General features: G+C 41.3%; 1 protein-coding gene across 1 annotated transcript in view; it reads right to left on the minus strand.

Annotated features, from left to right (window-relative positions):
• LOC125116976 (mucin-2-like) overlaps nt 1-18761 on the minus strand; it is a 95905-nt gene that overhangs the window by 60278 nt on the left and 16866 nt on the right. The window contains 6 exon segments of the mRNA XM_047762669.1: nt 15862-15922; nt 16022-16096; nt 16434-16502; nt 16580-16659; nt 17667-17700; nt 17805-17886. Coding sequence (XP_047618625.1) covers nt 15862-15922; nt 16022-16096; nt 16434-16502; nt 16580-16659; nt 17667-17700; nt 17805-17886 — 401 coding nt within the window.

Consider the following 18761-nt stretch of genomic DNA (forward strand, 5'->3'; position numbering starts at 1 on the left):
TTGGCCTCCAAGGGCACCTGATGGCAGTGACCCTGCCCTTGGAAGACCCTGAGTTTGTGGAAAAATGGGTAGAGCACTGAGGCTTTGAGAAAGAATGGGGAAGGTGAGCTGATTGCCTTGTTCTAAGATCAGGCATTGTGGCCCACTTAGGACATTCCTAATGTTCCTAAGTGACACATCATGTCTCCCACACAATGGCCAAGAGCACAGTGCTGCTTCTGAACCCAATTCTGCCAGGCAACACCCTTACTGCTTACACTTTATAAAAGCCATGCCCATCATAACATGGGAACTGATATTTGCTTTGGAAGCAGTTGGAACTGTGTCCTGCACACACATTTCTTTTTTTATTTTATTTTATTTTATTATTTTATTTTATATTTTATTTTATATTTTATTTTATTATTTTATTTTATTTTATTTATTTTATTTTATTTTATTTTATTTTATTTTATTTTATTTTATTTTATTTTATTTTATTTATTTTATTTTTGTCTTTTTGCTATTTCTTGGGCCGCTCCTGCGGCATATGGAGGTTCCCAGGCTAGGGGTCCAATCGGAGCTGTAGCCACCAGCCTACACCAGAGCCACAGCAACGCGGGATCCAAGCCGCGTCTGCAACCTACACCACAGCTCATGGCAATGCCAGATCGTTAACCCACTGAGCAAGTGCAGGGATCAAACCCGCAACCTCATGGTTCCTAGTCGGATTCGTTAACCACTGCGCCATGACGGGAACTCCCCTGCACACACATTTCTGCCAGCACAACTTGGTCCACTCTGAGTAGGGTGGCTATAACCTCAGTCTCACAGGGGATTGTCTGATATTTACATTTTAGGATTATTTATTGCAAATAAGCATAACTCTAAACCAAGAAACTATACTGGAATTAGATATAGGCAGAGAAGGGAAAACTTAACTGTCTGAATATGGAGAGGTAAGGTACTAGATGAGTCAAAAAATGAGCCAGTTATAGCATTCCTGCCAGAAAAAGCCAAAAGGAACCAGAAGTGGGAAATCTGTGCCAGATCAAGTCTTGTAACTCCTATGTTCATCCAAAATGACATTATCCACTAATGAGAGTCTACCATGTACCAGACTTTACACTTACTACCTTAAATCTCCAAACTGCCCCATGAGCTAGACATGATCTACTACTCAGTTTAACAGAGAGGGAAACTGTGGCTAAGACAGGACAAGAGGTACCCGCAGACCTCTGGCAAGTACAGGGCCAGGATCTGACCTCAGATGCCAGATCTGGGACCCATGTAAGCCAATAAGTCAGTAATGTCCTGTTATATCTGTTACAAAATTTGTCAGTAAGGGGAATTCCCATTGTGGTGCAGAGGATATGAATCTGACTAGTATCCATGAGGGTGTAGGTTGAATCCCTGGGCTCGCTCAGTAGGTTAAGGACCTGGTGTTGCCATGAGAGAGAGCTATGGTGTAGGTTGCAGATGAGGCTCAGATCTCAAGTTGCTGTGGCTGTGGTGTAGGACAGCAGCTATAGCTCCGATTTGACCCCTAGACTGGGAACTTCCATATGCCATGGGTGTGGTCTTAAAAAGCAAAATAAATAAATAAATAAATAAAATAAAAATAAAAATAAATTTTAAAAATTAAAAAAATTGTAAGAAAATTATTGGTATGATGGTATTTTCATAAGTAATGAAATAGAGATAAGTGGGATAAAACCTTTTGGGTCACCCCTAAGAATAACTGTGTTTAGTGGTATGTCTACTTAAACAGTCTCTCCAGATTTTTTATAACTTGAAATTTTAGAGCTCTGCTAAATTAAGTTAAATAATGGGAAGTCATGAATGTCTAGATCATTTTTAATAAGATAAAACACAGAAACATTGCTAAAGAAGTCTATGTTTATCTACTTATGACCTCATTATAGAGAGACTAAATGTTTGAGGCTATTAATATATTTTTTGCCTTATTTGAAGACTGTACTATGAAAGGGCATATATTGTTCAAAATTAATTTTTAAAAGGGAAACCTGAGAAAAGGACTGAGTTTAGACTGAATTTAATTAACTGAATGAATTTTAAATATTAAAGGTAAAATGGTACAAACCTAGAACTTGGTTTTTCTCTGTTAAAAGGACGAAGTTATCTTGAACTATTCATCTGCTTTGATAACAGATTGTAGAGTTTCTTTAACTTTCTGTATTTGCCTTTGAAATCTTTTATTGTCACTTTTGTTAAGTGAATAAGTATTGTTTCGCAGTGACTTATGATCCTAATTGGCCAAACATTTAAAACATTTTGATAGCTTGGACAAATTTCTCAATCAAATTCTAAATGAAGGTCCTCTGACCTCTTGCTAACTTTGAAATGCTTCAGAGGGCCCCCAAACATCTCAAGGAGAGATATTAAACCAGTTACATTTATTTCATCTAAGTTACAGGGGGAAGCATTGTTAAATAAGTGCTGATAAAACTCAAGTTACACTGTATTGGTAAATATTAATCTTAAAATTATGTCACAGAAATAGCCAAATTTCTTTGAAGATTTCACTGTAATCAGGTCTTTAATGCTTTTTTAGACCTTTGTCATTGACAGACAATTATTGTTTTTTTATTTTTATTTTTATTTTTAATTTTTTTGCTTTTTAGAGCCTCAGCTATGGCATATGGAAGTTCCCAGGCTAGGGGCTGAATCGGAGCTGCAGCTGCTGGCCTACACCATGGCCAAAGCATCATGGGATCTGAGCTGCATCTGCAATGTAACCCACTGAGTGAGGCCAGGGATTGAACCCAAATAGATACTAGGTGGTTCATTACCACTGAGCCACAATGGGAACTCTGACAGTTATTGTCTTACTGTGTCTTATTCATTTTATAGGAAAATGCTTGTAGGTGACTTGTTTTTATGCTCCGAAACTAAATTACACTTGGTAGCAAAAGACAGCCACCTTGTATGAGGGCCATTTCATCAAGGGCTCTCTCATGTAAGGCTACTGAAGAAATATTTTTAAGAGCTTCTTGCAATCACTTAAATAAGCCAGCATACAGATCTAAAAGAGGAAAAAAAAAAAAACCTACTGTAAAAGCGATGATAAACACAAGAAACAGCAAAAGGACAAACATGAAAATGTTAAAAAAGGACTTCAAAATCATAGAATGTGGGGAAAGAAAGTAAGAAAATATAGATTCTTTTTTTTTTAAATAATGTGTTTGAGCCTATATCACTATCAGACTATTAGGCTAAAGCAAGCAGATACAGGAAGGACTTAACATACTTTAAAAATAGGGCAACCACAAATCAAACCAAACATTACATTCACAAAAACTAAAAAGAAAAACACTCAAGCAGAAAATAAATTGACATCATCCAACCAAAAAAAGAAAGGAGAAACATAGAATCAACTGGAAAACAAGGTTTAAAATGGCAATAAATACATATCTCTCAATAATCACCTTAAATGGCAATGGACTGAATGCTCCAATCAAAAGACACAGAGTGGCAGACTGTATAAAAAAGAAAAAACCTACAATATGCTGTCTACAAGAGACTCACCTTAGGGCAAAGGACACATATAGATTGAAAGTGAGGGGATGAGAAAAGATATTTCATGCCAATGGACAAGACATGAAAGCAGGAGTGTCAATACTCATATCAGACAAAACAGACTTCAAAATGAAGGCCATAAAGAGAGCAAAGGACACATATAGATTGAAAGGGAGGGGATGGGAAAAGATATTTCATGCCAATGGACAAGACATGAAAGCAGGAGTTTCAATACTCATATCAGACAAAATAGACTTCAAAATGAAGGCCATAAAGAGACAAAGAAGGACACTATTTAATGGTAAAAGGATCCATTCAAGAAGAGGATATTACAATCATCAATATACACGCCCCTATTACAGGAGCACCCAGGTACCTACAACAAATACTAACAGACATAAAGGAAGAAACTTATGGGACTACAATAATAGCAGGAGGCTTTAACACTTCACTCACATCAATGGACAGATCCTCTAGATAGAAAATCAATAAGGCAACAGAGATCCTAAACGACACAATAGAAAAGTTAGACCTAATAGACATTTTCAGGACATTGCATCCAAAAAAATCAGAATATACATTCTTCTCAAGTGCACATGGAATATTCACAAGGATTGACTACATACCAGGGCACAAAACCAAACTCAACAAATTTAAGAGTATCAAAATTATTTCAATTTCTTCTCTGACCACAATGATATGAAAGAAATCAACCACAGGAAAAGAAATGAGAAAAAACTAACTAGATGGAGACTGAACAACGTGCTACTAAAAAAACCAATGGGTCAATGAGGAAATCAAGAAGGAAATTAAAAAATACCTCAAGACAAATGATGATGAAGACACAACCACTCGAAATCTTTGGGTTGCCACAAAAGCAATGCTCAGAAGGGAATTCATAGCAACACCAGCCTTCCTCAAAAAAGAAGAAAAATCTCAAATCAAAAACTTAACCCACCATCTAAGTAAATTAGAAAAAAAAAAGAACAAATAAAACCTAAAGTAAGCAGAAGGAAGGAAATCATAAAGATCAGAGAGGAACTCATAAAATAGAGATTCAAAAAACAATAGAAAAAATCAATCAAACCAAGAGCTGGTTCATTGAAAAGGTAAACAAAATTGACAAACCTCTGGCCAGACTCACCAAGAAGAGGAGAGAAAAAACCCAAATAAACAAAATAAGGAAAAAAAAAAAAAGAGAGAGAGAGAGAGAAATCATAATGGATACTGCAGAAATACAAAAAAAAAAAAAAGAGCATACTATGAAGAATTATATGCGGACAAATTTGACAATGTAGAAGAAATGGAAAACTTTCTAGAGACTTACAGCCTGCGAAAACTGAATCAAGAAGAAAGAGACCAACTGAACAAACCAATTACTAGAAATGAAATTGAATATGTCATGAAAACACTCCCTACAAATAAAAGTCCAGGACCAGATGGCTTCACAGGTGAATTCTACCAAACATACAAAGAGGAACTTATACCCGTCTTCCTTAAAATTTTCCAAAAGGTTGAAGAAGAAGGAACATTCCCAAAGTCATTCTATGATGCCACCATCATCCTAATAACAAAACCAAACAAAGATACCATGAAAAAGGAAAAATATATATATATATCTGATGAATACAGACACAAAAATTCTCAACAAAATTTTAGCCAACCAAATCCAACAACGCATAAAAAAGACCATACGCCACCACCAAGTGGGATTCATCCCAGGTTCACAAGGATGGTTCAACGTATGCAAATCAATCAATGTCATACACCACATTAACAAAAGAAAAGTCAAAAACCACATAATCATCTCCATAGATGCAGAAAAAGCATTTGACAAAGTCCAACATCCATTCATGATAAAAACTCTTACCAAAGTGAGTGTAGAGGGAACATACCTTGACATAATAAAAGCCATTTATGACAAACCCACAGCAAATATAATACTCAATGGGGAAAAGCTGAAAGCCTTCCCACTAAAATCTGGAACAAGACAAGGATGCCCACTCTCACCACTGTTATTCAGCATAGTATTGAAAATCCTAGCCACAGCAATCAGACAAATAAAAGAAATAAAAGGCATCCAAATAGGAAGAGGTAAAACTGTTACTGTATGCTGATGACATGATACTATATATAGAAAACCCTAAGGACTCAACCCAAAAACTACTTGAACTGATCAACAAAATCATCAAAGTGGCAGGACATAGGTTTTACATCCAGAAATCAGTCACATTTCTGTATACTAACAATGAAATATTAGAAAAGGAATACAAAAATACAATACCCTTTAAACTTGCACCACAAAAAAATCAAATATCTGGGAATAAACCTGACCAAGGAGGTAAAGAACTTAGATGCTGAGAACTTCAAGGAAATTAAGATGTAAAGAAGTGGAAAGATATCCCATGCTCCTGGGAGGGAAAAATTAATATTGTAAAAATGGCCATACTACCCAAAGCAATCTACAGATTCAATGTAATCCCCATCAAATTACCCAGGACATTTTTCACAGAATTAGAACAAACAATCCAAAAATTTATATGGAACCACAAAAGACCCAGAATTGCCAAAGCAATCCTGAGGAACAAAAACCAAGCAAGAGGCATAACTCTCCCAGACTTCAGGCAATATTGCAAAGCCACGGTCATCAAGACAATGTGGGGAGATGGAATTAAGATGGTGGAATAGAAGGACTGGAGCTCAACTTCTTTCCTAAAGACAACAAAATTCACAACTAAAGGCTGAGCAATCTCCACCCAAATGGACCAGAAACCTAAAAAAAGATACCCTACTCCAGAAGACAAAGTGGTGGACACATCAAGAGGTAGGAGGGGCGATTCAGCAATATAAACAACCCCATACCTCCCAGGTGGGAAGCCCCACAGACTGGAAGCTAACTGGTTCACAGAGACTCACCTATAGAAGTGAGAATTCTGAGCCCCACATCAAACTCTCACGTGTGGGGATCTGGCATTGGGAGAAAGATCCCCTGGAGCATCTGGCATTGAAGGCCAGTAGGGCTTGTGCAAAAGAGCTCCATGGGACTGGGGGAAATGGAGACCCCATTCTTAAAAGGTGCACAAAGATTTTCACGTGCACTGGGTCCCAGGGCAAAGCAAAGTCTCCATAGGAATCTGGGTCAAACCTGACTGCAGTTCCTGGAGGACATCTGGGAAAACAGGGGTGAATGTGGATTGTTGTGAGGGAAGGACATTGAAGGCAAAGCTCTTGGGAATATTCAGCAGCATGCCTTTCTCTGGAGGAGGCCATTTTGGGAAAATCTGGCCCCACCTTCAGTCAGGACTGAGAAGCCCCAGGGCAAACAACAATCCAGGTGGGATCACAGCCCCACCCCTCAGTAAACGGCTACCTAAAGACCCCTCAGGCATACAGCTGCCTCTAATCCCATCCAGAGACTAAGCCCCACTCACCAGAGGGATAGAATCAGCTCCACCTACCAGTGGGCAGGCATCAGCCCCCCCCATCAGGAAGCCTACAGCAAGCCCCCATATTGACATCAGACACAAGGGGGCCAGACACCAGAAGTAAGAGAGGCTACAACTCTGTTGTCAGCAAAAAGGTCACCACACCAAAAACCTATAAAAATGAAAAGACAGAGAACTATAACTCAGATGAGGGAGAAAGGAAAAACCCCAGAAAATCAGCTAAGTGATCAGGAGATTCTCAGCCTCCAGAAAAAGACTAGACTGTTGATGCTGAAGATGGTGCAAGACATTGGAAATAAACTGGAGGCAAAGATGGATAACTTACAGGAAACACTGAGCAAAGAGATACAAGATATAAAACTTAAACAAGAAGAGATGCAAAACACAGTAACTGAAATAAAAAATTCACTAGAAGCAGCCAACAGTAGAATACAGGAGGCAGAAGAACGAATAAGCGAGGTGGAGGACAGATTAGTGGAAATTACGGATGCAGAACAGAAAAGAGAAAAAAGATTGAAAACAAATGAAGAGAGCCTCAGAGAACTCTGGGACAACATTAAATGCACCAACATCCGTATTATAGGGGTGCCAGAAGGAGAAGAGAGAGAGAAGGGGACAGAAAAATATTCCAAGAGATAATAGCTGAAAACTTCCCTAACATGGGAAAGGAACCACTCACTCAAATCCAGGAAGCACGACGAGTACCATATAAAATAAACCCAAGGAAGAACACCCCGAGACACATATTAATCAAACTAACCAAAATTAAAGACAAAGAGAAAATCGTGAAAGCAGCTAGAGAAAGGAAACAAATAACATACAAGGGAACCCCAATAAGGTTATCGGCAGATTTTTCAGCAGAAACTCTGCAGGCCAGAAGGGAGTGGCATGATGTACTTCATGTGATGAAAGGAAAAAATCTCCAAGATTACTTTACCCAGCAAGGCTCTCATTCAGATTTGAAGGAGAAAGCAAAACCTTCACAGATAAGCAAAAGTTGAGAGAATTCAGCAACACTAAACCAGCCTTACAACAAATACTAAAGGAACTTCTCTAGGCAGAAAAGACAGCAATAGGAAACAAAAATTCCTCAAATGACAAGGCTCACCAGTAAAGGTATATATATATATACAGTAAAGATACGAAATCATCCATGCACAATTATACCACCAAAATCAGGAATCATGAGAAGAGGTGGGTACAAATGCAGGACACTGGAGATGAACTTGCAATTAAGAGAACAACAACTTAAAACAATCTCATATACATATAGACTCATATCAAAACTTCAGAAAAACTGCAAACCAAAAATCTACAATTGATACACAAATAAAAATCCACTCAAATACAACACTAAAGATAGTCATCCAACCAGAAGAGGAGAGAACAAGAGAAGAAGGAAAGAAAAAAGAGCAACAAAACCAAATCCAACGCAATTAATAAAACGGCAATAAGAACATACATATCAATAATTACCTTCAATGTTAATGGACTAAACGCCCCAACCAAAAGATATAGACTGGCTGAATGGATACAAAAACAAGATCCATAAATATGCTATCTTCAAGAGACCTATTTCACTTCTACGGACACATACAAATTGAAAGTGAGAGGATGGAAGAAAGTATTTCATGCAAACAGGGATCAAAAGAAAGCTGGAGTAGCAAAACTCCTATCAGACGAAATAGACTTTAAAATGAAGAATATTTTAAGGGACAAAGAAGGTCAATACATAATGATCAAAGGATCAATCCAAGAAGAAGATATAACAATTTTAAATATCTATGCATCCAACTTAGGTTCACCACAATATATAAAGCAAGTGCAAACAACCTTAAAAAGACAAACCAACAATAACAATAATAATAGTGGGGGACATTAACACCCCACTTACATCAATGGACAGTCAACCAGACAGAAAATCAATAAGGAAACACAGGCCCTGAATGATGCATTAAACCAGATGGACTTCATAGATGTTTATAGGACATTCCATCCAAAAGCAGCAGAATACACATTCTTCTCGAGTGCACATGGAACATTCTCTAAGATTGAGCACATCCTGGGCTACAAATTCAACCTCAGTAACTTTAAGAAAATTGAAATCATATCAAGCATCTTTTCTGACCACAACGCTATACGACTGGAAATCAACAACAAGAAAAAATCTGCAAAAAAACACAAACACGTGGAGACTGAACAACATGCTACTAAACAACTAATGGATCACTAAAGAAATAAAAGATGAAATTAAAAAATACCTAGAAGCAAATGGCATTGAAGATACAACACTCCAAAACCTATGGGATGCAGCAAAAGCCATTCTAAGAAGAAAATTTATAGCAATACAAGCCCACCTCACGAAATAAGAAAAAGCTCAAATAAACAAGCTAACTTTACATCTAAAGCAGCTTGAGAGAGAAGAACAGACAAGACCTGAAGTTAGTAGAAGGAAAGAAATCATAAAGATCAGAGTAGAAATCAATGAACTAGAAACCAAGAAAACCATAGAAAAGATCAATGAAATGAAAAGCTGGTTCTTTGAAAAGATCAACAAAATTGATAAACCCTTAGCCAGACTTCTCAAGAAAAAAAAAGAGAGAGGACTCAAATCAATAAAATGAGAAATGAAAAAGGAGAAGTAACAACGGACATCACAGAAATACAAAGGATCATAAGATACTACTATATGCAACTATACGCCAATAAAATGGAAAACCTAGAAGAAGTGGACAAATTCTTAGAAAAGTACAATCTTCTAAGACTAAACCAAGATGAAATAGAAAAGATGAATGGACCAATCACAAGTACTGAAATTGAAACTGTGATTAAAAAACTTCCAACAAACACAAGTCCAGGACCAGATGGCTTCACAGGCAAATTCTATCAAACATTTAGAGAAGAGCTAACACATATCCTTCTGAAACTATTTCAAAAAATGGCAGAGGAAGGGATACTCTCAAACTCATTCTATGAGGCCACCATCACCCTGATACTAAAACCAGTCAAAGATACCACAAAAAAAGAAAACTACAGGCCAATTTCATTGATGAACATCGATGCAAAAATCCTCAGCAAAATACTAGGAAACCACATCCAACAATACATGAAAAGGATTGTATATCATGATCAAGTGGGATTTCTCCCAGGGATGCAAGGTTCTTCAATATCCACAAATCCATCAGTGTGATACACCACATTAACAAACTAAAGAATAAAAACCATATGATCCTCTCAATATTTGCGGAAAAAGCCTTTGACAAAATCCAACACCCATTTCTGATAAAAACCCTTCAGAAAGTGGGCATAGAGGGAACCTACCTCAACATCATAAAGGCCATATATGACAAACCCACAGCAAACATCATTCTCAATGGTGAAAAGCTGAAAGAATTCCCACTGAGATCAGGAGCAAGACAAGGATGTCTGCTCTCACCACTACTCTTCAACATAGTTTTGGAAGTCCTAGCCACGGCAATCAGAGAAGTAAAAGAAATAAAAGGAATCCAAATTGGAAAGGAAGAAGTAAAACTATCCCTATTTGCAGATGACATGATACCATACCTAGAGAATCCTAAAGACTCTACCAGAAAACTGTTAGAGCTTATCCATGAATTTGGCATTGTCGCAGGATACAAAATTAATACACAGAAAACGATGGCATTTCTATACACTAACAATGAAGAGCAGAAAGAGAAATTAGGGAAGCAATCCTGTTTACCATCACATCCAAAACCATAAAATACCTAGGAGTAAACCTACCTAAAGAGACAAAAGACCTGTACTCTGAAAACAGGCAGCTTTAAATACTCATCCTGTCCAGACTCAGGGATGTCCACTGTTCTCCATTAACCTTGCTAACCCAATAAAGGATTTCTTTCTACAGTTTCAAGAAATCACCACTAAAAAAGAGAAAACAGATGTTACAAAAAGGGGGAATTTTGGTCTAAGCATACAAATATGGTTTAGACTTGATAAAACCAAACCAAAACAAACACAATTTATATTGTTGGTTGGAACACAACTGCCATTACTTCAGCTTGTATATTCTTTAACTCAACTGGAAACCTAAGAAAATGGTTTTATGGAGAAAACAATATTTTTGGAAACTTTCACCCATAGTAGTTCAGAGCAAATATATTACAGTATTGTTAGGGTCTTATTGAAGCACTTAAAAAATTCAGTAATGAATTCCTTTTACAAAAATCTCTCAGGAAATGAAAACCTTAAGGATCTTAGATTACAATGTATAGATTTTGCTTACTGGAAAGGATATCAAATAGAAGACTCTTGGCTGTGGAGTTCTCATTGTGGCACAGTAGAAATGAATCTGACTAGTATCCATGAGGATGTGGGTTCGAACCCTGGCCTCGCTCAGTGGGTTGGGGATCTGGTGTTGCTGTGAGCTGTGGTATAGGTCACTGACATGGCTCGGTTCCTACATTGCTGTGGCTGTGGCATAGGCCAGGAGCTGTAGCTCTGATTTGATCCCTAGCCTGGGAACTTCCATATGCCATGGGTGTGGCCCGAAAAAAAAAAAAAAAAAAAGCAAACAATAAAAAAAAGGATTCTTGGCTGCCACGATGAAAAGAATCTTATCAAGTACTATTAACCAACTCATGCACAGCCATACTTAAAGACATACATTCATGGATTTACAAGGCCAATATAGGCTCCTCATAATTCTTATCAATGACTTTTCAGATGTTCCTAAATCTATAAAATGTTTCCCTGTCAGCATACATCCAATTTTGCTAATTATTCAACTAATTCGCTTACTTCTGAAGTCTCTATGATTTGAAAGTGATATTGCAAAACCCAATAGCTCTTAATTTTTAAAACAACTTTGAAAAGGGATACTTGTACTATAATCCAGACTGAATGTTGTGCTTTCATACTAGATAAGTCCTCTAATGTTGTCATTTAATTACACACATATAAAATAAAATTTCTTCATTGAAGGATTCCATTTTTAGTCTAAATGAAATTATGGAAGGGATTCATGGCTTAAATCTCTGCTGCTGACTTTATTATTTTTGGCTCTATTGATTGTATTCTGTATAATTTATAGAATAATAATCTCTTGTGCTTCTTTCTGTATATTCAAAAGTCCAACTAAAATAAATATCTAAATGACTTGAAACTATTGATCATATCTATAGTTCTCTATAAAAAGATGGGCACACACAATGCACATTCAGGGTAAATCTGGCATAGATCCTATTGGACAACCTAGAATTGACTATTCTTGCCAAGCATTCTACTACCCTAAATCCATGAAAAGAAAAAAATAACAGGGCTATTAAGACCTGCCATTGAGAAACATGATGGATCCAGGCCAGGTAAGCAGCCACCCTGGCATCAAGGGACCAAATATTTGATTGCCTAATGCTTTCTATCAAAAAATTAATAATCAAAAGGGGGAAATGATGAAACAAAATTTACATTGTAAGGCAGATCAAGAAAATTTAAACATAAAATTCTCTCTTGTGTCCATTTGGGCTTCCTCCCTCTCTCCTTAAAGTGCAGTGTGCATCCACACCACATATTAACCAGAGCTCCTCAAAGAAGTGAGCACCTGCTTGACCATACAGAAAAAGGTTTTCCTTTCTTCTGTTGCTAGTAATGTAATTTCTTAAAAGAATAGCACTATCAAGTTCCCTTGTGGTGCAGTGGGTTAAGGATCCAGAGTTGTCACTGCAGTGGCTTGGGTCATTGCTATAACATAGGTTCGATCCCTGGCCTGGGAACTTTCACATGCCCTGGTCGAGGCCAAAAAAAAAAAAAAAAAAGAAAGAAAGAAGACTTTCCATTGGTTGGGGGAGGGGGTGGAGAACAGTACTATTTTCCAACTCAGTAGGGTGTCATAGTGACTTACTGCTCACTTTGTACATGCTTGTCTGGACTACTATCCTTGGTAAGCTTTGTGTAAAATATCGATGTTATTTGGATATATCACCCTTTGTCTCAAAAATGTTTATGACTATGCTTTCGACTCCTAACAGGTGGAAGAGTTCTCAGAGCTTTCTGAGAGTCAGTCTCCTGGATTATAACCCTCAGTTTGGCTCCATAAAATTGGGCTTTAAAAATTCCTAACTTGATTATTAATTGAATTTTCATCCACAGAAGTAAACAATCAAAGAGCTTCCTCTGGGGAAGAGGTCAGGGAATACCTGGGATGGGATCTGAGGGGACTTTCTGGTGGCAATTATAATGTTCAAAGTCTCATGGGTTTTGGTTTACACAGGTGTTGTGTGAATTTTTCAGAATTTATCAAATGATACACTTAAGTCTGCTGGATTTCAAAGGGAGAACTCTTAAGAAAAATTGTTCCTCAGTTAAATATATGCAGAATGAAGGGTATGGGAGTGAGGTAGCCTATGATAAAAGATAAAGGAAATGCTGTCAGATATAAATGGCAAATTCAGGAAATGGAGAGGGCTGTCCATTGTATAACTGTTTCCACTTTGCTGTAGTTTTGAAATTTCCATAATAAAAGGAAGAAAGAAAAAAAATAAAGGATAAAAATTAAAAATAAAACATGGACACAGTGAGGCAGAAGCCATGGTTCATACTGGGTGATAAGTGACTAATGACAGGAAAAGATCAAGGGTTGTGGGAAGCCTGAAGGACTAGATGACCAAGAAAGCTTTGGGATCGAGGTGCCCTGAGGGTAAAAGGATGGTAGGGTAAATACTGCAAAACTAAAAAGGATGGTAGGGTAAATACTGCAAAACTGAGGAGGGGCTTGCAGTAGGTGGGCTTATAGCAGAGGCTGGACCTTGGAGGGCCTTGGTGTTTGGATTGAGGACCTTAGCCTTCCCAGTCAGGCTGGGTTAGGGAAGTGGCCTTCTCAGCCCCTTGGGACCTGTGCAGAGGATGGGCTGGAGCACAGGCTTGGAGGCAGGGAGGCAAACAGAGGCCTCTGCCTAGTCCCGAGGTAGCCCGAGAGGCTGAAGAGGCCGCGTGCCTCATGCTCACCCTTCCCAGCTATTCACACCCATGCTCAGCCCACTGACTTATTCATAACAATAGCCTCATAAACAGCTTCTACTTTACTTATGGTCCCAGTTCCTGCCTCGAGCTTCCCCTCCAAGTGACGGTCATGCTGTGTGGCAGCTTTTGACAAGACGACAGCAGTTGTGAAGGTCAGAGCAGCACTGCTGGACCCCGCTGGCACAGGGTGTGCAGCGGGCACCTGTCACCTCAGCTGGGCCACCACAGGGCATGAATGACAACTGGCATCCTTCCCTGACGTTTGACAGGTCTGTGTGTGTCCTGGGGACATAATCAGGGAACTGAAGCTCTCAGGTTGCTGCACAGCTGGCATGTTACACAAGAGAAGCAGCAGAAGACCCTGTGTGTGTGGGAGTTGCTGGTTCAGGCCCACACCTCACACTGCGGGTCCCAGGGTCAGAGGACAGGAGGAGTCAGACAGCTGCCACCCACAGGGGGCTCAGCTGGAGGCTTTCATCCTGCTCTTTTTTATCCACTTCCCTCCCTGTCCTGGGCTCGGCACAGGGATCGGGGCAGAGCCAGAGGTCAGTGATGGAAGGCTTAGCACCAGCTCCTGTTGAGGCACTCTGTGCTTTTTCTAGGGCCACCAGCTTCCAGAGCCTGTACCACTCACTGTGGCTCCACTGCATCTCTGTCTCACTGCAGAGCTGATACTGGAGGTGGGGGTTGTTCCTACTTCTTGGAGGTGAAAGTGGAGCTGGCAGGTACTGGGCAGTTTGCTCCAGTTTCGTGCCTGTGGGCAGCAGAGCTCAGATGTGAACACTACTCTGTCTGACCCCAGGACCTGTTGCCCTGGAGCCTTGCAGTTAAGAGCACAGTGGCCAGGACCCCCTTCCTGGGTCTGCGTCCAGCTGCATCCAGCTGTGCTGTCACCAGTGGAAGCGTGTCCTTCTCCAACCACCTCAGCTCTATGAATCCCCGTGATGTGGATACAGAAGCCAGCACACGTGGGGCTCACTCAGAGAGAGGGCTTCTCTCAGGAAGTACCTGTACGGGGTCCTCAACTCACCGATGCGAGGACCCTCCCAGGGGAGAGAGGGCATCCTTGTCCAGTCCCACAGCTCAGGGACAGGCCTTCCCCACGTAACCACTGGGTGCAGTGGTAGCTGTGAGTATTGGTGTGGATGTCTTTGTCAATCTGTGTTCCTGGTACGATGGTGACCATGACTAATGTCCGATTCTTTTATTCATCCATTGAAATCATCATGTCTTCCTTCTCCATTTTCTGGATGAGGAAAATCACTTGATATTTTATATACCGAGTCAGGCTTTCATTTCAGTCCTGAGCTCTAATTAGTCTTGAGGTATTGTCCTTTTTATATGCTGTCGGATTCCATTTGCTAGTGTTATATTCAGGGTTTAAAAATACCTTTCCTCATTTTTTCTTAAACGAGGTTGAGGCCCTCTGTCCTTTTTATTTCTTAATAAAACTTTTGGTTTTGAGTTGTTAAAAGGTATTTACACTTAACTTACTAGGGTAATTATTTTCCAACATATATAAGTCAAGTTATACCCTAAACATATACACAGCTATATGTCAAGTATATCTCAATAGAACTTGAAGAAAAAGTAATTATACACATATCCACACCACAACCCCTAGCAGACATGACTCACAGAAAACTGAACTTACATGTATAGTCAATGCACAATCACGTGCTTCACATATTTCTATACAAAACACCCCATGCACATACCACATATCACACCACATATCATTACCCTTGGAAACCACACCCATGCACATACCGCACGCACAGCATACATACTCACTCCACTCAAACCAAGCATACACCACACACAGAGACACCTTCCACTCACATTTACATCACACGTACAGGAATGCCATTCTGTCTAGAAAAGTGGTCCCAGGACTTACCTCCTACACAAGCATAGAATGTGTCTCCATTCATAACGTCCTTACAGGAATTTCCCACGAACTGGAACAGATACGGAGGTGGCAGGGGTTGGGGAGAGAGAAGGCATGAGCATGGAGAGAAGTGACTCCCTCTCCCTTCTCATATTTAGCCCACACTCACCGATTTAATAAAACCTTCCTCATCAGATTTGGGCACTTCAAACAAGTGCTTCTTTCCTTCTACAATTTGAAGCAGCTACAAGAAAAGAAGATGGCTTGGAAAACAGCCAGGGGTTGAGGACACAGCAGGTCCCATACCAAGAGACAGGTTCTTGACTCCTGCCCTTTAGACTCCGAGGGCCACACCCTGGCATCTGCCAGCAGCCCACCCTCAGGGAGTGGAAAGTTCCTGCACCCCAACCTCTGGTGTGTAGGTTTACACAACACTTGTACTTCACCTGCACAGGCTACTTGGTGTCCAGACACTTGGGGTGGGTGGAGGGCCATTCTCTGGGTGACTCTGGCACAGCAGCTTTTGAAAGCTCTCCCCAACTGGGTTCCAGAGTCACACTTGATTACCTCTTCTGAATTACCTGGTTTTTCTTATAGGCTTTTAAACCCAGGGAGTAAATTTTGGTCTTCATCCTCTGAGATATGCTAACCTAAGTGAAAGAAGGCATTGAGTATAAAACACACAAATATGTGGAGCACAAAGTTAGAGATGATGGACAGGACTCACTTGCTTCTTAGTCTCCTGTAATGCCGATGGCTTCAGTGGTCCAGCAGTCAGAGTGTAAATCAGGCTGGAAGCTTTCCTGTCTGCAGAAGAAGCAGAGAGAGGCCCATCAGCAAGGTACCTGGAGTGACCTGCCTCAGGCTGCCAGGCCCACAGCACTGCCCCCCATACCTCCTCCTTCTGGGGAGAGGCTACCCTGACCCTAGCACCCACCAACCAGAGCACCTGCAGAGAGAGGAGGCCTTAACCCAGCACCCACTTGACACATGAGGAGTCTGAGACCAGCTCAGAGATCTTCTTAGTGACCCTCACCACGAGCAGAAGGCACAGCCTTTGCCCTGAAAGGAAGTTCCAGCCACGTCACTGCATGAGGACAAGCCTTTAGGGGAGCAAGGGAGGAGCAGCCACATGGACTGTACAAGGCTTCCCGCTGGCTCAGGGGACAGCGGGGCTCTGGCCTGGGCACTGCCAGCAGGCACCTCTGCTGGCTCTATGGGTCCTGGCCTTCAGAACTCGAGGTCAAGGTGCCTGTGCAGTGGCCCCTGCCCTGCTCCCTACCTGTCCCCACCAGCCCACGCATCTTTCCTGCAGGAGCTGCAACCCTACACTCTAGATGTAGATGGTTCTGGGAGAGCACAGGCTTTTCCACCATCAGAGGCACAGTCACAGGATGAGACTCAACCAGAGGGAAGAAGCTGAAGGGGTGGAGGCAGAGCCAGAACTGCGGGGGACAAAAGCGTGGGCAGCCAGGGGGACAGCAAGGTCTCTGGTCCCTAAACTGAACCCTGTCTGCTTGTGGTCCCTCGATTTTCTCTTTTGTTTTCCATGCAGCCCAATCACACATCAAGAACCTGCGATCTAGAAAGAACCAGGAGTGTAAGCCATGACCCCAGGTGGTTCTCAGACACAGCCCTGGGGGTGGTTTTCTTCCTCACTGTGCAGAGGAGGAACCTGCAGCACAGAGAGGGCAAGGAATTTGCTCCAAGCATCAGCATTAGGAATTGGCTGAGGTGGGTCTGCAGCAGCCCTCACTGAGGCCCGGGCCAGGCTCTGTCCCACCTGAGCACAGCGACGTTGGCAGGCAACTTACTTGGGTAGAAAACTTTCTGAATCTGCATATTGGCCTGCAACAAAATGAAGGAAAGTTGGAGAAGGGCAGTGAGATGACCCAATAATGCCCATAAGAACTTGTAAGCAGAATAAATTAACAGAGCTGTAGAGTCTATACCTTTTTAAATCCTTCCTGCATTTCTGCGGGTCCTGCAGGCACTATATCCCGAAGTCTTTTAAGAGCATCCCGTATTATATTTCTGAAAACAAATCAGAAAAGAGTAGTGGTGGAATGAGGGCTGACTGTTATGAAACAGACCAGCTGCCCTGGCATCATTCTGCTGTGTGCAGACCTGCCTGGACAGGAAGACACGCATCGCCCTGTCATGATCCTTCTGCCCAAGTCTTTGACACTGACAGGTCTTCTCTGTCCCCAATTTGGTGAGCATGGAGGACGATGCTGCCTTGCTGGTCCCAGGTCAGGGCCCGGCTTTCCATGTGCTCACCTCTGTCTCAGGCATGCAGACCTCAGGGGACTCAGCAAGGGCCCAGCCTTGACCTTCCATGGTGAAGGGGAGCACCCAGGCATGTGCACCTGTGAATTGGCCCTCACAACGTGACCTGTGCTACTGCTGGCACCTAAGGGGTCCCTGGTGAAGGCATGTTAGCCTCAAACAGGCTACGACGAGTTTGCAAAGCTCACTTTCCTGATACTTTCCCTGTCCTTTCCCATGATCCCCTGTCATAGGCCCCTCAACTGGACATGATTTCTGAAAGTGTCCTCCCCCCTCTGGATCAGGGCTAAAGGAAATAGCCAAGCTGCTCCATTTGAGTCTAGGGCTCCTGGGCTTCAAGGGCTCCTGAAAAGAAAAATCAGCAACTGGAAAAGAGGCCCTAGGGCTGTCTGTGTGCGTGGAAGAGCATTGGCCCCAGGCTGCCACAGGGATGGGCTATCGGCCTCTGTGAAGGCAGACAGTAAGGGATGGGACTGGGACACTCCAGCGGGTGGGCTTGTTCAGGCTAATCCAAGGTGATGGGGTGCGAGGTCACAACAAGTCTAAGGAGAGCTTGGACTCTAAAGCCTGGTGCAAGAGATGACACTGACACTGACAGTGGGCAGAAGAGATGCTGATGT

This window comes from Phacochoerus africanus, chromosome 15, assembly GCF_016906955.1.
Source record: "Phacochoerus africanus isolate WHEZ1 chromosome 15, ROS_Pafr_v1, whole genome shotgun sequence".
Classification (NCBI taxonomy): Eukaryota; Metazoa; Chordata; class Mammalia; order Artiodactyla; family Suidae; genus Phacochoerus; species Phacochoerus africanus.